At 44.1% G+C, this 20,322-nt stretch overlaps 1 protein-coding gene across 1 annotated transcript; it reads right to left on the reverse strand.

The window, feature by feature from the left end:
• IREB2 (iron responsive element binding protein 2) lies at positions 1 to 20,002 on the reverse strand. Its single transcript, XM_087704025.1, has 22 exons — positions 19,824 to 20,002; positions 18,293 to 18,382; positions 16,029 to 16,194; positions 15,260 to 15,397; positions 14,453 to 14,671; positions 13,784 to 13,853; positions 13,253 to 13,436; positions 11,674 to 11,813; positions 9,626 to 9,797; positions 9,424 to 9,524; positions 8,211 to 8,327; positions 7,071 to 7,230; positions 6,418 to 6,553; positions 5,259 to 5,343; positions 4,713 to 4,869; positions 3,330 to 3,454; positions 3,095 to 3,199; positions 2,881 to 3,023; positions 2,413 to 2,560; positions 2,203 to 2,325; positions 1,167 to 1,352; positions 1 to 333 (listed from the first exon to the last, which is right to left on the reverse strand). The coding sequence occupies exons 1-22, from the start codon at positions 19,840 to 19,842 to the stop codon at positions 223 to 225; spliced, it is 2,895 nt and encodes a 964-aa protein (XP_087560151.1). The 5' UTR covers positions 19,843 to 20,002; the 3' UTR covers positions 1 to 222.
• Positions 20,003 to 20,322: the final 320 nt, after the last annotated feature.

Consider the following 20,322-nt stretch of genomic DNA (forward strand, 5'->3'; position numbering starts at 1 on the left):
CCATTCGGAGTATTTTAAAATCCAGGAGGACCTCGCTGTGTCCACTACAACAATTTCACAATCTTTTACATCCATGGACAAAGTTATCTGAGCACAATGGGGGGTGGGGGGGAAGGTTGTCAGCAGTTCCAACAGGGGAGAGGAAGGCTTGGGCCGAGGCCTCAAGAGGCTGGCGGGCTTTGGCAGTCCTCCGAGGTGGGGAAAAGGGCTTTTACAACAGCTTTACAACAGCTTCCGGACTGTGTAGTTCAGCACGCCGCCGTGTTTGTACAAGGTGATTTCCACATCACTGTCAAACGAAGTAGCCACCTGGAATGCTTTGCCGGTATTCGTCTACGGAAGAGCGAACAAAGAAACAATAAAATAAACTCAGAGGTGAGTGCAAGACTTTTGTCTTTTCCAGGGATTCGAATATTTGGAACTGGGTTCCCACCAGTTTCTGCTGACTACGCTAGAGGTAGTTCTCAACTTACGACCACAATTCAGCTGCAAATTTATGTTGCTACGTGAAACATTTGTTAAGTGAGTTTTGCCTCATTTTGTTTTGCCCTTTCTTGCCACAGTTGTTAAGTGAATCACTGCCTTTGTTAACTTAGTTGACATGGTTGTTAAGTGAATCTGGCTTCCCCCATTGACTTTGCTTATCAGAAAATCGCAAAAGGGGATCATGTGACTCTGGGACATGGCAACCGTCATAAATACGAGTCAGTTGCCAAGTGCCTGAATTCTGACCATGGGAATGCTGCGACGGTCATAAGGGTGAGAAACGGCGATAAGTCACTTTTTTCAATGCTGTTGAAACTTCAAACGGTTACTAAATGAACTATTATTAAGTGTACATGGAATTTGTCAACAACCAGTCACTTCCAAAATAATACATTCAGTGAAGGAAACGTTGAAAATTCTCATCTAATTTTGTAAAATTAACTAAAAATACACTCACTTGCTCTGTGAGTAAGATGGGCGCCTCTAAATTTAATAAATATAAATAAAAAGATTTTTAACAACTTGCTTATTTACTTTGTGTCTTATTTTATTTTCCCTTTTCTCGCTCTTTTTCCTCCCCCTTTCTTTTCAAAAAGGCTTAAGATAAATATAACGAAAGCAAACGTTCCCAAGTATCGAACATTGCACGGAACCCACACAGCGAAGTAAAAGGCCGATACCTTCACACGCAGGGTGATTGCAGGTGTTAACTCTTGAGGGAAGAAGATCGAAAACTGTTCTTTGCCAGTCAGTCCCAAGGACTGCGCGCTCTCCCCGGGGAGGAACTGAAGTGGGGCAATGCCCATGCCAATCAGGTGGCCTTTGTGGATCTTCTCGTAGCTTTCGGCAATCACTGCTTTCACTCCCTGCGGAGGGTGGGGCGGGGGGGGGGGGGTTGGGAGAAAAAAAAAGTCCGATCCAATTCAGATACTGTCTAATTCAGCAGTATTTCTCTAATCGGGGAGTCTGAATTTTAAGATGGAGAATCTGAGTTTTCTGGAAAGGCTAATAGAGAGGAGGAAAAATAGAAACATTGGGATCGCTCTTCAATTTGAGCCTATTTGCAATATTAAGGATTAAGAGAACCCATTACTGGGAACAGTAGTGACTCTTAGCACTGTAAAGGTAAAGGTTCCCCTCGCACGTATGTGCTAGTCGTTCCCGACTCTAGGGGGCAATGCTCATCTCTTTTTCAAAGACAAAGAACCAGCGCTGTCCGAAGATATCCCCGTGGTCATGTGGCCGGCATGACTAAACGCATGGAATGCTGTTTCCTTCCCACCAAAGGTGGTGCCTATTTTTCTACTTGCATTTTTTACATGCTTTCAAACTGCTAGGTTGGCAGAAGCCGGGACAAGTCATGGGAGCTCACTCTGTTACACAGCAATAGGGATTTGAACTGCTGACCTTCTGATCGACAAGCTCAGCATCTTAGCTACTAAGCCACCATGTATAAGGACAGACTCCAAATTTGATATATAAATAAATTTGCCCATCTTACAGTTATCAGTCATAGACTGCTGCTCAAGACGAGTTTGTACATTTTCAGGAGGGAGAGAGAGAGAGAGAGGGAGAGGGAGAGGGAGAGAGAGAGGGAGGAGCAATTTCTGTTCTGCAAAATGAAAGACAGCAGTTTCTCCAAAGGAATCAAGCAGGTTGAAGTTAATGAAGGCTTCCGGGACATAATGACGAGGATTGGAATAAAAAATGGAATACCAGTAAAAAGGGTCCTTTGGCAGCCCAGTCCCTTGAGCTGCCCAATCCGTATTTCTTGCCGGCTAAGATAATCAGAGGGATGTTTTCTTTCCGATATAACTCGGCGGCATCAAACACATCCAGCTGCAATTAAGAACAAAGAGCCGGGTCACGAGATATTCACAGTGGTTAGATAACCGAGGAGGATTTCCCGGGAAGCTACATCCTCACCGTCTGTCCTGTCGGGAAGTGGATTGTTTTAGGAGCCGGCTTGCCGATGAATTTATTTAACAGCTTGATGTTGGCAAAGGTGCCTCGCGTCATGACAGCGTCGTTGCCCCGGCGGGCCCCATAGGAGTTGAACTCGCGGGGTGTGAGGCTAAAAGAGGGAGAGAGAGAGAGAAAGACCACTCAGGATATCCAGTGTGGAATGTGGGAAGGAGATTCTCTTTGTTTAAAAGAAGGTTTCAGGCCTGCAGTCATATTCCTTTTAGGATCTTTGTAATAGAATTCATAATCTCGTAAAGAGAAAGTTTAGGGCAAATTCTGGTTTAAAAGGCTGAAGCGCATTCAGTTCATCCTATTGAGCAATTAAGGAGGCCTACTTTGTTCACTGCTGTCTGAACGCAGAAATTTCTGAGGATGAATCCCGCTCTTCTTCCTCCTCTTTTAAGACCCCCACCCCTTGGAGGTCCTTACCCTTTATTCATCAAATATCTCGCTGCAGCACTTCCCCTGGCAATGCTTCCAGCGGGCGAGACGTGATCGGTGGTGACTGAGTCTCCCAAATGCAACAGGACGTGAGCATTTTCAATGCACTGGAGGGGAGGCGGGTTTTTGGCCTGAAAAGAGACAAGACTGAGCACCTGGCATCTTCTGAACGGACGCTCCCGCCTAATGCCGGCCTACTTACAAGCTTATCAAAAAAGGAAGGGCATCGGATGTAGGTGGACTTTGAATCCCAGGTAAACAAAGTGGACTCGGGGGCTTCCAGAGAGTTCCAACGCTTATTTCCCTTCTGGAAAACAAGGAGGAACCATTTGCGTGAGAGATCGAAGAAGCTTTATAGTTTCTGGTCATCTCCACCCTGCTTTATACCCAAATGGTAGAAAGCCTCTCTCTAATTAAAGAAAGGAATATAAAGCTACCTCCATTTTTATTTTCAGTTCTTTAAACATGGATGATATTACAAACTCCTCTTCGATCTGCTGAAGTTCTTCCCGAGAAGGCCAAATATCGTGCAGGAAGATATTTCTGCCATCAGAATCAACCCCTGGAAGAAATTTGATCAAGGCGAAGATAATCAGCCGAAGCCACTCAGAGAAAATGGAAACAAATAAGGAAAGTCCCAAAAGTTTCTTTATAAGTTGAACACAAGCGCATAGATCAGTGGCCCCACCCCCCCCCCCAAGCTGTGGGCCAGCAATGGTCCGCGGCATTCCAGAAACCAGTCTGCGCAAATGAGGGAAGCCCCATCTGTGGGATGCAGGCAGCACATGAAACTAAGCCCCCTCTGGCCTATGGAAAAACCTCTCTCCATGGAACCGGCCCCTGGTGCCCAAAAGGTTGTGGGGCCGCTGTCATAGATGGCACTTTTGAGAGCTTTTGTGAAGTCCTTGGTGTTCTCTGAGCTTGGTTGTTTGCTTGCAGACGTTCCATTACCCGACTAGGTAACATCATCAGTGCTCTGATGGTGATCACCAAGTACTGATCGTCTTACTTAGTTGGGTAATGAAATACTGTATTTTCAAAGTATAAGACTCACCGGTGTATAAGACGCACCAGGATCTCAAAGAGGTAAGAAAAAAAAAGGTTTTTGTCCTCCCTGGCGCCCAGGAGCACTCTGTAGGCTTCAGCAGGGCTGGGGGAAGGCAAAAACGCCTATTTTTGCCAAAAATGGGCGGAAAATGAGCTGTCTTTCACAAAACGGGGGTAATTTTTGCCTTCCCCTGGCCCTGCTGAAGCCTGCAGAATGCTCCTGGGGGCTGGGGGAAGACATAAACGCTCCATTTTTGCAAAAAATGGCCCATTTTTTGCAAAAATGGGGTGCAGGAGCAGGGCTTCAGGAGGCCAAAAATGGCTCTATTTGGTGTATAAGACGCACCAACATTTCCATGCTCTTTTAAGGGGGGAAAGGTGCGTCTTGTACTCCGAAAAATATGGTATCTGCAAGAAAACAACCAGACAACATTAAAGACTCCACCCACAGTTCCACCCCGGACTACAGATATTCTCTTCTCTGGACAGTTTTTGTGTCAGAAGATGTTGGGATACAGATTTGATGGCACAGCAACTGCTAACAAACCAGATTACTGTATATAATCATCCAAAGAGCCCTATAGAACAGGACTTTCCCTCTTATGTAAGACAGCTCCCTATAACAAAATCACTTCGATGACAAATTCAAGCCGGACCCAGATTATTGGGGGCAAATATGCTGACTCTGTAAACCGCTTAGAGAGGGGGCTGTGAAGCACTGTGAAGCGGTCTAGAAGTCTCAGGGCTATTGCTAGACGAATGCAAAGAGTTACCTAGTGGCTCAGTCTGGAAATCAATATTCACAGTTCCTGCAATCGCGTAAGCAACAACTAGAGATGGAGAAGCCAGGTAATTGGCACGGATGCAGCTGCAGAGGCGGCCTTCAAAGTTTTTGCTCCCAGATACGACGCCACATGCAACCAAGTCACCCTGAAGGTGAAAAACAGAAAGAACAAAACGGGGATTTCTCTCTCTCTCGATACTCTCATTCTCTGCTAAAGCACTTGTTTACTACTCAAGCCATCAAAGCCAAAACTACTAAATTCTGCAAATTTTATTTTTACGTATTTATTGGCTGGTTGAGTAAGGCAGGACTAGAATTTACCGACACCTGGTTCTAGCCTGGTGCGTTAACCAGGGGATTGCTAAACAATCCTCTTTAGTTTTAAGGTCATTGGTGTCCCAGTTAAACAACATCTGCTCTCCCCCCCCCCCACCAGCTTGATGAGCAAGGACAAAATCGGCACTCCATCCACCTATCGAAAGACGGCATTTCCAAAATGAAAACCCAGTCGGATATCTCATGAAGTAAAGCTCACCTGTACGATTGCGTTCTGAATGGCTTCTGGCAAAGGGGCAGTATTCCCCACACAGGTGGAACAGCCATAGCCGATGACCTCAAACCTACAGGGAAAAGCAGGGAATTGCATTTCTGGAATCTTTCGCATTTTCAAAAAAACCCGAGGCATTTGACAAATCCAGGGAAGGGCTGCTGCACACATCTGGGACTTCCAGGTGGGAAATCACTAGGGCGGTGAATCTCCATCTTGGCCATTTTTAAGATGGGCGGACTCCCAGAATGGCCCAACTCATCTGCCCACTGCTGAGAATTCTGGGAGTCAAAATCCATCTACATGGAATTGGGAAAAGCTAGTCGGAAGGAAAGAGACTCCGCTCAGAGGCAGGACAACCCCTCCAGAGTCATCAATGGGCATCTTCAATTTAAATTAAGAATAAAAATGCAAATGGAGTCTAAAGCATGTGAAAAAGCAATATAAATATTAAGTTTGCTAATTGCACAGTGGCAGATAAGACAGCACTCCAGAGGACTGACATCACTGCCCAGAGGATCATGGTTGCCCTCTCCTCTCTTTCAAAGAGCTTTATAGCTCCCGCTCCCTTAAGAAAGCCCAAAACATTCTTAAAGATCCATTTCATCCTTTTTTTTGAACTATTACCATCTGGCAGACGGTACAGGACAATAAAAAGAAGGACAAATAGGCTGAAAAACAGCTTCTATCCCAGAGCAGTAGCTATATTGAATTCTACTGTATAGTGCAATATTAATGCAGCATCAGAGGTTTTCAATTCAATTGTATACAATGAAAAGGATGCGTATTAGTGTTTTATTTTTTTTTATAGCAATAGCAGTTAGACTTATATACCGCTTCATAGGGCTTTCAGCCCTCTCTAAGCGGTTTAGAGTCAGCATATTGCCCCCAACAACAATCCAGGTCCTCATTTTACCCACCTCGGAAGGATGGAAGGCTGAGTCAACCCTGAGCCGGTGAGATTTGAACAGCCGAACTGCAGAACTAGCAGTCAGCTGAAGTAGCCTGCAGTGCTGCATTTAACCACTGCGCCACCTCGGCTCTTATAGTTTTCTTACGTATGATGTACACTGAAGATGACATTTAATTTCATTGTTATGAGGTGCGATGACAATAAAGTAAACTTAAAGAGCAAAGGAAGTAGTACCCAAGTTTATTGAGATATGGTAATACGCCGCTGGAACTGAGATAATGGGTGACCATTCCACTCCCCGGAGACAGGCTGGTTCTTATGTACGGTTTCACAGTCAGACCAGCTTCACTGGCCTTTTTAGCCAATAAACCTAATGGGGAAAGGAAAGACGCTGTTACAACAAGGCCAATAGCTGCCTTTTCTTTTTTTCCCATTTGCAAATGAAGGATGACTGGTCCTCGCACTTGTGACCAATACTCACATTTACAACCACCACAGCATCCCCGCAGTCACGTGTGTTTTATCCCAGGGTCGCCATTTGTGACCATCCCCCGTTGGCTTCCCACAAGCAAAGCCACGGGGGTAGCTGGACCTGCTTAACAACGGTCACAATTCGCTCAGCCGCTGTGGCCAGGAAGGTCATCGATTCAGGGCGGGACTCCCTTAAACCGCCGCCGTGCTTAGCAACGGAAATTCTGCTCCCGGTCGTGGTTGCACGTCGAGGACCACCTGCCTTGCAGCATGATGGTAGTACAGTGGTTCCCAAACTTGGCAACTTTAAGACTTGTGGACTTCAACTCCCAGAATTATCCAGCCAGCTCCACAAGTCTTAAAGTTGCCAAGTTTGGGAACCACTGATGTAGTTGGTTGGAGAGGAGGCTCTGTACCTGCTCCGAGCATCGCAGAGGGGTTGCAGTTGTTGGTGCAGCTGATGACAGCAGCAATGACTACCGACCCATGAGCCAGCTGGTACTCGTTGCCTTCATATTCGACGGGAACGATGCGGCACTGCTTTTCGGCAGGAATCTGAAAGCCTCTGAAGCCAACCTAGGTGGGTCAAAGAGTGGGGGCAGAGTCAGCCACCCATTCCCAACTGTTGGGAAGTTAAGGAGGGAGGCACCAGAGTACCTGGACCCCTACAGGTTTTGATGTCACCCAGTCAAAACACCCTTAAACAAAAATGGAAAGATCACAAACGGGTTTTTTTGGATTGGAAAATCTGCACCACCTGCTTCGGTTATCATGGGATTTGGAGCAGCAGTTAATGGCTAATTCCCAACGTTCGGTCATAAAGTAGAAGGACCACCTTAAGAAGAACTCGCTTCCTGCATCTATTTTACTCAAATCGGAAAATCTGCATTCTAGAGCAGTGTTTCTCAACCTCAGGCCATTTTTAAGATAGGTGGACTTCAACTCCCAGAATTCTTGGCCACTTTTAAGATAGGTGGACCAATTCCCAGAATTCTTGGCCCCTTTAAGATAGGTGGACCAATTCCCAGAATTCTTGGCCATTTAAAAATAGGTGGACTTCAACTCGCAGAATTCTTGGCCACTTTAGCAGTTAGCAATAGCAGTTAGACTTATATACTGCTTCATAGAGCTTTCAGCCCTCTCTAAGCGGTTTACAGTGTCAGCATATCGCCCCCACAGTCTGGGTCCTCATTTCACCCACCTCGGAAGGATGGAAGGCTGAGTCAACCTTGAGCCGGTGAGATTTGAACCGCTGAACTGCAGATAGCAGTCAGCTGAAGTGGCCTGCAGTACTGCACTCTAACCACTGTGCCACCTCGGCTCCACTTTAAGATAGGTGGACCAATTCCCGGAATTCTTGGCCACTTTAAGATAGGCAGATTTCAACTCCCAGAATTCTATCTTCAAGTGTCCAAGGTTGAGAAATACTGGTGTAGATAGTCCTTATAATCTTCAAAACATCCCAAATGATAGGAAAGGGCCTTCAATATCCCAGGGGGGGGAATTCTCCTGCCGAGATTGAAAAAGAGCAAGATGGACTTTCAAACCGTACCTACCTTTTCACTTAAGCATGCTTGGAAGTCGCTCTTCATGTTGGTTACAGCCACTCTATCTTGGGCCCTTTTCGGACCGCTTACATATGGCGTTATAGAGCCCAGGTTTATATGTATTATCTGAGGGGGAGGAAACATTTAATCAGTTGTTACTTCACAAGTCACACTGTTGTGCTGATGCTTGGGCTTTTAAAACAAGCAAGCCAAAAGCAAGGACAATTAGTATATGCTGACAAACGTTTCTGAGGACAAGCTGGCATTAAAAAAAACAAGGCAGCATCTTGAATTCCATGTATCTTTATGGTTTGTATGTTATTGGAAAACACATGCTTTAGATAAACCACTTACCATATTTTTGGAATATAAGACACATCTCCCCCCCCCAAAGGGTGAAAATCTGGGTGCGTCTTATACATTGAATGTAGCATTTTTGGTCTCCTGAAACCCCGCCCTCTTTGCAAAAATGGTCGTGCATAGCCTTTAGGAGGCTTCCAGAGTAAATTAAATTGTAAATTTAATGAATTTATATGCATTTATTTATAGAGTGCTCCTAGGGGCTGGGGAGGGCAAAAATGAGTAAACAATGAGTGGTTTTCTGCTCATTTTTGGCTCCCCCCCCCCAGCTCCCAGGAGCACTCTACAAACCTCCTAAAGGCTATGCATGCCCCTTTTTTGGCGAAAAATGGGCCCTTTTTTGTGAAAAACGGGCTGTTTTTGAAAGGTCTGCAGAGTGCAAAAGCTTTTTTTAAAAATTTGCCTCTTCAAAATCTTGGTGCGTCTTATACTCCAGTGCGTCTTATACTCCGAAAAATATGGTAAATAGTGGCATTTATTCAAAATCCCAGGTGGTATTCCAGACAAAGACAGCTCAAGTCTTTGCAATATCTATATCTATCTATCTGTCTGTCTGTCTGTCTGTCTGTCTGTCTGTCTGTCTGTCTGTCTATCTATCTATCTATCTATCTATCTATCTATCTATCTATCTATCTATCTATCTATCTATCTATCTATCCTTTCCAACAATTCACTGGAGGTTACCAAAGAGCACACTTGTTTGAAGAGAAAGGGTGTAAAATGCCTCGATCTAAAGAAATGGTTATTTGGGGGTGGAGGAGTAAAAAAAAAGCCCCTTGAATAAAAAGGCAAATCTTTAAGAAAAAAAGCAGAGCAAACATAGCAGTAACTTTGAAAAAAGGCTGGCCCGGTTTGTACTTACCTGAGAATATTCAGGTTCCTTATCAGAATACTGGTAATTTCTAAACAGTTTCACAGTTTTAAGATACGTCTCCATGGACTTGAGTTTGGCGTCGTCACAGCCTATGAGAAAAATCCGAAAGTTCTGATCCTATCTCCAAAGATTGAGAAACTCCTTGCGCTGCTTTAGCCAGCCAAATCTCCTCCTACGCTGTCAATCTTACCTGTATGCTTTAAGTGCCTCAATGTTACATCATCTACAGGGAAAAAGCTCAGAATTGCACCATATTCAGGACACATGTTCGCGATGGTGGTTCGGTCCCCAACGGAGAGCTGAGAAACGCCGGGGCCAAAGAATTCCACAAATTTTCCAGATACACCTGCTTGTCTTAGTTGCTATGGAGACAGGGAAAAAAAAGAATCCTCCAGTATAATATGTAGGCCAAGGGGAAATGTTACAGCATTGGATTTTTTTTTTTTTTAAAAAAAAGGTTAGTATTTTCAAAAAGGAGAATCCATCAGACTTATCCCCCTTCTAACCAGCAAAAGACACAGTAGTTATACACATAACACCTATCCTCCGCGAGCTGCACTGGCTACCTGTCGATCTCCGGATACGCTTCAAGGTGCTACTTGCCACCCATAAAGCCCTCCATGGTAGTGGATCTGGGTACTTGAGAGACCGCCTACTGCCAATCACCTCCACGCGACATATCAGATCTCACCGATTAGGCCTCCTCCGAGTTCCATCTGCTGGCCAGTGCCGACTGGCGACCACGCGGAGGAGAGCCTTCTCGGTAGCAGCTCTGACCTTATGGAACGATCTCCCCGTGGAGATTCGTACCCTCACCACCCTCCAGACCTTCCACATAGCACTTAAAACCTGGCTATCCCGTCAGGCTTGGGACTAAGATTGTAACCCGCCCGAATGGTATGAATGTTGTGTTCTTAAAATTGTATTGTTCTATATGTCTAAAGTTTGTTTCTCCCCCTTCCCTTTTTAAGTTGTAAGCCGCCCTGAGTCCCCCCAGGGAAAAGGGCGGCATATAAATTTAATAAAATACAAATACAAATACATTTGTGTGTTACAGTCACACAATTGGGATTTGCAATCTTTTTTGATGATTTCCGGCAAAAAAAACCAACAACTCTTACTTGGTGTACTAACATCGGAACAGCCATAACGTAACCCAATTGTAATTACAGGGTTAACAGTCATCTGATAACCATAGTCAATACAAGGGCAGCCAGAGGCTAAAACCTCTTACTTCTTCCCTAGCAGAAAGGTTCAAGATTAAATCTTACGACAGCGACAACTTCTGCTTAACACAAGTTGCTCTTCTACAACTTCCCGGAGGCGACTGCGCCTTTATCCAGCTAAGCAGTGATAAGTGTGGGAAGAACGCTGGGCATTTTGCAAGAATGGCTGCTTTAGCTCACACTGGGCTGCCGAGTCACGAAGCTGGCAAGGCACCTGTTACCTGACACCAAGTGTTGCGGGCTTGCAAAATAATTGTCAATGGCATTGCCGCTGAGAGACCTACAGCTTTTTATTTTGTTTCAATAAAGGAGTCCTCCTCCTCCTCCTCCAACACTGATGATACCTAATTAGGTAATGAAACGTCTGCCAGAAAACAAAATAAGGGAGCACCAAGGACCCCATAGTCATTGTCCTCCTCCTCTTCCTCCCCTCCCTTCTAACACTGATGATGTTACCAAGCTGGGTAATGAAACATCTGCAAGAAAACAAGCAAGCTCAGAGAGCACCAAGCACCCCACAGTCCTCCCCTTAGCACTGATGATGTTACCTAGTTAGGTAATGAAACGTCTGCAAGAAAACAAGCAAGCTCAGAGAGCACCAAGCACCCCACAGTCCTCCCCTTAGCACTGATGATGTTACCTAGTTAGGTAATGAAACGTCTGCAAGAAAACAAGCAAGCTCAGAGAGCACCAAGCACCCCACAGTCCTCCCCTTAGCACTGATGATGTTACCTAGTTAGGTAATGAAACGTCTGCAAGAAAACAAGCAAGCTCAGAGAGCACCAAGCACCCCACAGTCCTCCCCCTAGCACTGATGATGTTACCTAGTTAGGTAATGAAACGTCTGCAAGAAAACAAGCTCGAGGAGCACCAAGGACCTCTTTATTTTGTTTCTTGAAAAGGTTGATGGGGCCACCCACCCTGTGGCTCACAACTCTGGGTTTTTACCTTTGGTGGCTGCCTGTACATGACCACCCTGCCTCTTTGGCCCCCAAAGAGAGCTCTGACATACCTTCGTAATGCTCAGGACGACGTCGATGGATGTAGCAAGTGAGCTGGCCGACCCGGTCAGTTCACACCCAACCACCTCGGGCAAAGTGAGGGTGATGGGGAGGCCCAGCATGACCGCTTCGGTTTCAATTCCGCCCATACCTAAATGGGGCAAGAAGAGCATCGAACAGCTTATTGATAGATTACACCGTGTTGAAATCTTTATGCGAGCTGTCTTTGGCCTGGTGTTTACAATAGGCCAAGCTGAAAATTCAGTATTGTTCTAAATTCATTCCTGGAAGACATTTGTCTTAGATGAAAGAGAAACAGAGTGGACCTTTAGGTGGGTAAATGTAATGTTTTTCCTCTTCAGTAAAAGAAAAGGCATCTGGACATTATTTCCTTCCTGGATGTGGCTTTTGGCTATGTGCCTAAATAAAGTATCCTGTATATTACTTTAAAAGAAAGAGCACAGAGAAGAGCAACAAAGAGGATTAGGGGGCTGGAGGCTAAAACATATGCAGGAACTGGGTATGTCTAGTTTAATAAAAAGAAGGACCAGGGGAGACATGATAGCAGTCTTCCAATATCTCAGGGGTTGCCACAAAGAAGAAGGAGTCAAGCTATTCTCCAAAGCACCTGAGGGTAGAACAAGAAGCAACGGGTGGAAACTAATCAAGGAGAGAAGCAACTTAGAACTAAGAAATTTCCTGACAGTGAGAACAATTAATCAGTGGAACAACTTGCCTCTAGAAATTGTGAGTGCTTCAACACTGGAAATTTTAAAGAATATATTGGATAATCATTTGTCTGAAGTAGTATAGGGCTTCTTGACTAAGCAGGGGTTTGGACTAGAAGACCTCCAAGGTCCCTTCTAACTCTGTTATTCTATTCTATTCCATTCCGAAGTGTATATATCACCCCAAGGATTTTATGAGCTTTGAAGCTGCATTTATACCAATACGCATTTTTACAGTTCTTTTCCTCATGATATAAACAGGTGTATCTTCTCACAGCTTCTACATATATTTCAGTAGAAAATTACCCTGCATCTGGTGTTCAAGGAACACGGAGATGACAACCCTGGATATCTTCTTTATATCCATTCCTTTTTAAGTTATGTTTTGCAGGCCGGTTATTTAACTGTAAATACACAGGGCCACAATTCTTTAAAGGGCTGCCTAATGAGGCCTAATGAAACAGATCCAAAGAAGGGGGCACAATTGCAAAATATCGACAAGTTCAAGAACCTGCTTATTCTGGGAGGGGGGAAGGGAGGAGGAGAAACACCACTTCACTTGAAGACAAAGCGAATAACTTTGTGTAGTTGTAATAGCTACGTGAGATATTTTTGCCTACAATCCTTCATCCTGTCTTGAGCACTGCATGTCCCGTCTTTTGAACTGTAATCTAAAACGTGTTAAAATTTAAATAACAGAGACTGCCATGGTGCTGGCATTTTCAAAACAACTTGATGGCCAACCAGCCTGCTCTTTAAAATAACAAGCTTTGCACCAGCATCATCCCAGTTAACCTCTTTAGAAAGACGGTGCACAAATATTTCAGCCAGAAGACATTCAAAGCCTCTCCGAGCTACTTACCCCATCCCAGGATTCCCAAGCCGTTCACCATGGTTGTGTGAGAATCTGTGCCAATAACACTGTCGGGATAGAGGAAGTTTTTGACATCAAACACTACTCTTGACAGGTGTTCCAGATTCATCTGATGGACCATTCCTGTCCCGGGAGGAATTACCGAGACATTTCTGAAAACTTTGGAACCCCACTAGTTTAATTCATGAAAAAGAGAGACAGACAGAAAAAGCGTGTTAGTTTCACACTTTCTAAATCAGCAATTCTCACTCTGGCACCTCCCCAATAAATGGCATTGAAAATTCTGAGAATTGCAGTGCCAAAAGAGGCTGGCTAATTCCCTTCATAGTTTCTTTTTCTGTAGCAAGTGGGGATTAATATGAGAATTTGCTACGTCCGTTAATACTGAAATCCCCCCTCTTTATAGTAAGAGAAAGAAGAGGGGTGATCAGTTCTGATCTTGGCAATTCTTTATTGATCCATTTCTCACTCCCTTTCTTTCAACTTCTCCTGGGTCACGCTGCCTTCAAAGCGACATACCTTAAAAAACTGGAGTCTCTCTTTATTTCTTCCAAATTCTATCTCTTGATTCTTAAATACTGTTTCAGGCCTAAGGAGATGAAAAGAGGGGGGCATATTAAAACTGTTATTTGCAGTGCTTAGAAAAACAGCCCAAAGAAACATTTTTTCTTGCTAACGTTTCAGGAAATATTGCACAAAGAAAAAAAGAGAACGTTATGGTGTCGAAGAGATATTTCCCATCTGTCCTTAGGCTTTAAGGTTTGATTTTAATTATTTATGTTTCAACTAGATAGATAGATAGATAGATAGATAGATAGATAGATAGATAGATAGATAGATAATGAAAGAGAAATGACAGACAGACAGATGAGAGAGAATAGCTAGACAGACATTCATTCATTCATTCATTCATTCATACATACATATTTTGATGGCTATATACCACGCAGTTACCCTATGGTAAGATGAGCGGCCAATAAATTTTATAACAAACAAATACATAAAAATTTCCCGTCAGTGAAAATTCTTTGCCCCAAAGATGGTTTTGATATTGGTTCTCAAGTAAGCTTCATACATGTGTACGGTTTGGATCTGGGTAGAAGCCAGTCTCGCTAGCTTTCAGTTTTTGACTGCAGAAGAGGAATAACCCTCCAAAGCCAGGAGGGAAATTTAAAAAGGCAAGCTTACTCAGGCACTGGTTGAAGATGAAAAGGACACAAGAGGGGCGTGTTCTCAATCTGCACAGAAAGCTGCCCCGGGTTCCGCTTTGATTCTCCGTCGCACGGTCCTTTGCAGCTGGACTGGCCTCGGCACGGCAGCTTCCGAGGAGCTTTGAGCGGGGAGAGTTTTGAGGGAGGGGGCTGTGGGGGATCGCCGCCTCCGGGATTTGGAGTGTTCTGTATTGCACTAGACGAAAATGAAATGGAAAAGAACGCTTTGTTCGCTGCCATCCTTTAAATCCTCCTTATGCTAAAGTAGAATATATACATACTTTTTATAGGAACATTAGAGATTTGTTTTTAGTCTCCTGGCAGAAGGAAGCATAGATTTGATGCACGTGTGTGTGTGTGTGCGTGAGAGAGAGGGGGGGGGGAGAGAGGGAGGGAGGGAGATTCATTTGGGAAATACCTATCTAATATACTGGTTCCCTTATACTTCAGTATCTGATTGTGTCCATGGGAACGGAATGTCCCAGAAATCATGTGATATTACCTAGTCATGGGTAATAAAACATCTGCAAGAAAACAAGCAAGCTCAGAGTACCAAGGAACCTTCCAAGTGTGTTTGTTTGTGTGTGTGTATGTGTATGTAAGTTTCCCTATTCCTGCTTCAAATGCAAGAGGATTCAGTGTATTTCAATTAGATCAACTCAGCATCTTAACAAAAACACATTTTCGATTCTGCCCACTTAAGGATAAATGTGCCACTATCAAGATAGGGCCCCATCCACCCACCCCCAACAAAATATAAGGAAGCCGAGAATTCAATGGATACCATTTGTTGAAGTCAATCTGCAAAGAATGGTCCACGGTAAGATCCGTAGGGCAGACCGGATGGACTCGCGTAGGATCTCCTCCGAGGTTCTTCACCGCTTCCCTCATGGCAGCAAAATCCACCATTGCTGGAATCCCACTGGCATAACAGGAACAATGTTTTCTACTTAGTACCTCTATGAAGCCAGCAGTGAACATTCAAGCCACCTCTTCAAGAGGATTAACAGCGATTCTAGCTATGGTTTAAGTCAGGGGTCTCCAAACTTGGCAACTTTTAAGACTTGTGGACGGAATTCCTCAGCCAGCATGGGAGAATTCTAGGAGTTTGAAGTCCACAAGTCTTAAAAGTTGCCAGGTTTAGGAGACCCTCTGGTTTAAGCCACAGTGGCTGAATTCACACGTTGCTCTACACAATGCAAATGATGATGGATGACTGTATTTAACAAGCGAGTCCCATCGTAGGCGGACCAAGAAAACAACAAGCTCAGTAGTATACTGGATTACAAATCTATCAATTAGACACACAAAATTCCTGTCTGAATGCCTGTATGGAGCTATCCTGAAACATCCAACCTGCTGCAATGACCTTCCATTATTTCAATTCTACCAGACTTTTGCTGGTAATTGCTTAGGAAGCACTGCCAGGATAAACTCATACGACCTGAATTTCTGGCCATCTAAATTCTCGGAAAGACCCACCCAGGACATTTAGAAAAACTCATCAGGTTCTAACTAAAACAGACGAACCCAGGGGGGAAAGTGGGTCTTACGTGAAATCTTGGAGCAGGACTCTGGCAGGACAAAAGGGCACTTCAACATTGTTCTGTTTGGCTGGCCAGTCCAGGATATTCATCACGTCTCCTTCTTTCACTAGGAAACCATCCCAGTTGCGGACAGCCGCCTCCAACATGACCCGTATGGTGTAAGGCAAGAGATCTGCAAATGGACAGAGGAGCTAAATGGCTTGAGGGTAAACACTTGTGCGAGTATTCCTGCTATAGGCTTCTTTCTAAACCCAGGAAACTTTTGTAAGCACAAAATGGGGGGGGGGGGACATTGAATAGAGCAGGGATCTCCAAACATGGCAACTTTAAGAGTGATGAATTGTTGAACTCCACACGTCCCAAAGTTGTCGTCTTTGGAGCCCCCTGGAATACAGGGATTTTTGTCTGGAGAGATAAAGAGCAGTGGTGCAACACAATACGTACAACTGAGCTAGACTAACAGATTAATTTGACACAAGGCAGCTGCTATGTCCTGATTACAGGCAGTCCTCAACTTAACAACAGTTCATTTAGTGACCGGTCAAAGTTACAATGGCACTGCACTGTAAACAAATGGTAATTGAATTTCTTTTCCTTTAAACATCTTTTGGAAATATGTGAAACTTTAATAAGCATTTGCTGGTTATTCTTGGCATTAGTTTTCTTAAGGCTGAGTATGGGCCAGGAGTTAAAGAGTCCCCATGTCCTACTCTTGGATTTTAAATCTGGCAAGCACGTATTTCAATAAACCTATTTAATGTTGCTTACTGAAAAGCGCCTGACCTATTGCAAACAGTAGGGACGGCTGCTAATTAGAGAACCCTTCAAAAATAAGATTGCTAACTTTATTAAGTATTGTAGTCCAGGTGAGAGCAATTGCAGAAGAGGTAAGCAACAAATTATGAGAACATTTGTCTAAGGGCAGTGGAAATTTCTGCAAGTCTGTGACACGTAAACAAGCTTGCAACCATCACCTTGGAAAGAAAAAAGCAATTATTCTTTTTAATAAGCATCAAGTAAGCCTGTGTTAGTAGAGCCACATCATAATTTTTCAGCTCTGAAGGTTGCTGCAGGCTTCACTAGCTTCATTTAAATGAAGCGTTTTCTAAGACATAATTTCTCCCTCATTAAGTGATTCATCAAAGGCTAACCATATAGAAAAGTATTTAGGAACTGCCATGAGTATTTGCAGTTTGGGCTGTTGAGTAAGAAACAGACATTCCCTAACATGGTTTCTTATTACAAAACATACACTCAGGTGACTACCAAACCATTTTACATCTACCTTCAAGGTTTTCAATGTGACAGAGAACCACAAACAGTTCATCAATAACTGAAAGGCTCTGATCTCCACTTTCAATATTCGTATGGGGAGATTTCACACGTATCAAGGAATCAAATCCATGATTTAACGCACTCCCGTTAGGGAAGGAAGGCAGGAGATAAATGAAATAACAAACACAATTTGAAAGACCAGATGAACAATCCAGCTCCTCTTCCAGAAAACCCCTTACAAGTTTGTCTAGTGTAAATTAAATATCTGCTCCTCCTGGGCACCTTCTGGAAGGAAGGTGAGCAATTAATAGACCCCCGTCATTCTTTTTAGAGAGAGTTTTGTATGGTCAACTATCTGCTTCTTGAAAAGTACTTATAGCAAGCAGAATTTCTGTTCTTTTTCTAAAAGATAAGGACGACAGCAACGAGACAACACCCATCTGAACCAACTGATAAAGACTATAATTCTGAGTAATCTTTTCTACAGTCCTCTGAAATTCACTAAATGGATTCCATTAATTTGAAAACACACCAATACCTTTCAAGCGGAAAGAAAGGAATCCATTTGGACCAAGGAAGACAATTTCTGAATGTCTAGTGACCAGAAGGGTTAATTTTATTTTGCCACTTATGAAAGGGCTTTCCCACAGCTCCAAAAAAGAGCTACCAGAAATTAAAGTGAAAAAAAACTTTCTTTAGCATAAAAAACACATTCATGGCCCACTGCAGTTACTTTAAAGGAGGCTGTGTCTACGTCTAACTGGAATTTGAATATCCAGGAAGAAGGAAATTAATACCAACCTTAGGAACATTTACTCAAAGAGTTTTAATAGAGAAAGCATTTAGGATTACAACTCAGCAGCATAATCCCAAGAATGGTTCAAGTAACAAAGCCACCAATCCCCAAATTCGTTTTAAGACTACTTAAGAAAACTTAAAGAGGTTAGCTTTATTAGGTTTATATTAAAAAGACACAACTGCAAAGTATTTTTTACCATATTTGGTGCCTCCTAGTTTAGCAATGTTGTAGAACTTTTTGTCTGCATCGTCACTCAGTGTTTCAATTAAGTGCTGGAACAGGTGTCCTGAAAAACAAGTCAGATTATTAAAATTATTTGATATGTGTATGTATATGTAGTTGGACAGGAAGGCTGCAATTCTATCCATTTTCATTCCATTTCATTCCATTTCGAATAATACCCACTAAATCAACTGGAATTCACTACTAAACTATAAAAAATTAGTAATAAATATTTAGGTTGCAAGACTAAATGTTTTCCTGTATTTTTCCTATCAATAATTTGTAGTGGAATGTTATATGTTTTAAATACTTTTATCCTAATTTAAATGGAACTTAAATACCACATAATAGATTCTATATATAACATTAATTTTCTCTAGAACACTAAATATGCAGGTCTAATTCTACTTTGGTCTAATTCCATTGAGTCACATCCAGGTTTAATCATACTTGGAGACTGAAAACAATAGAGCTTAAATCTTGAGTAACAAATCCCACTGATGTTGATTCACAATTAAACTTAAGACCAAACTCATTGTCTTCATTAATACATGATAAACTACATTTAATATTCTGAAGACAAAACTTCAACTTTTTAAAAAACAAAATGTTAAAACAGCACAACATATATTCTTTATGTAAAATTAGTACTTGAGAAATTGTAGAGAAAGTTGCCTTTATCTCCACTACACTGAGTGAAGTTTACTAAGAGACATGGAAGAGGATGATGGGAACTGTCCTTTAACAGTTCTGGAAGTGGAATGAATTATATAGCCCAAGGGAAAAAGGACAAGGATGATGGGAACCACCGTTTAACAGATTGGTGATGGGAACTGTAGTCTAAGGCCCTTGGAAGGGGATGATGGAAACAGTTTAATAGACCTCAAATGAGGGCGATGGAAACAACAGCCCAAGGTCCGTGGAAGGGGATGATGGGAACTGTGGCTTACAGTCCCGGAACAGCAATGACAAGAACTGTAGCCCAAGGGAAATGGACAGGGATGATGGGAACTACTGTTTGATAACCCTGGGATGGGGGCAATGGGAATTGTAGTCCAAGGCCCATAGAAGGGGATGATGGTTGTTTCAGAGCTGGAATGGGGATGCTGAGATGCGCACAGAAGGGGATAATGGTTTCATAGTCCTGACAGGGGGGTGGAAATGAACAAGGATGATGGGAGTGGTTGCATCCCAGCCCTGCAAGGAGGAGAATGGGAACTGCACCCCAAGGGAGACAGGAATTGGAGCCCAAAGCCCAGAATGGGGGGGGTGATGGGAACTGTAGTCCCCCCTTCACATGTATCTTGGGGGGGGACGCCAGGCTGGGAAAGCCCCCAAAAAACTGGTGGAGGGGGGAGTAAAGAAAGGCAAGCAAGGGAGAAAGATGGCTGACGGCCCTCCCCCTCCCTTTTATCCAAGGGGGAGGGGAGGCCGGTGCAGACGGGCACAAAGGGAAAGGGGACATTTTGCCACCCTCCCCGCCCCCTTCCCTCATCGCCACTGACCTGCCCGGGCCGCCTCCATGTTCCTCTCCCGAAGAAGGATGCCACGGGAGTTGTGAGGGCTGGGGGGGAGGGAAGAAAAAGAACCGGGGGAGGGGGCGAAGCCCTCCCCTCAAAGACCGCGAGGAACGAGGGAGGGAGACAACCGGCGGGCCCCCTCAGCGCCTCCGCCCGGCCCTCCTCCCCGCTCCCTCATTGGGCTCTGCCGGTTCTCGCGAGAGCTCCGCCGCCCGCAAGAAAGGAAAGCGGCGGCAACTCTCGCGAGGTTTCGGTCCGGCGCGAGGGGCGGTGCGCGCGTGCGTCCGTCCCCGCCCCTCCTCCTCCTCCTCCTCCTTTTTTCCTCCTCCTCCTCCGTCTCTGTTCAAGGATAGCGGCTCAGGCAGCGAGAGTTCAGGGCGAAGATCTCGCGGGAGCTGAGACGCTCTCGCGGCTTTGGCTACTGTTTCTTGGCCGCCAGGGGCAGGCAAGCGCCTACCTTCGCCCACCAAGAGGCAAGCGCCCA

This window comes from Thamnophis sirtalis, unplaced genomic scaffold (genome assembly GCF_051295495.1).
Source record: "Thamnophis sirtalis isolate CommonGarterSnake01/CBP01778 unplaced genomic scaffold, rThaSir2_p1.2 scaffold_2, whole genome shotgun sequence".
In the NCBI taxonomy this organism is placed as follows: domain Eukaryota; kingdom Metazoa; phylum Chordata; class Lepidosauria; order Squamata; family Natricidae; genus Thamnophis; species Thamnophis sirtalis.

Excerpts from the sequence above, each read along its gene's own strand:
- IREB2 (XM_087704025.1), bottom strand. Across the intron at positions 15,398-16,028 it reads GTCCTGCTCCAAGATTTCAC|TGGGATTCCAGCAATGGTGG; the intron begins GTAAGACCCACT and ends CTGTTATGCCAG. Across the intron at positions 2,326-2,412 it reads ACTTCCCGACAGGACAGACG|CTGGATGTGTTTGATGCCGC; the intron begins GTGAGGATGTAG and ends TCTTAATTGCAG.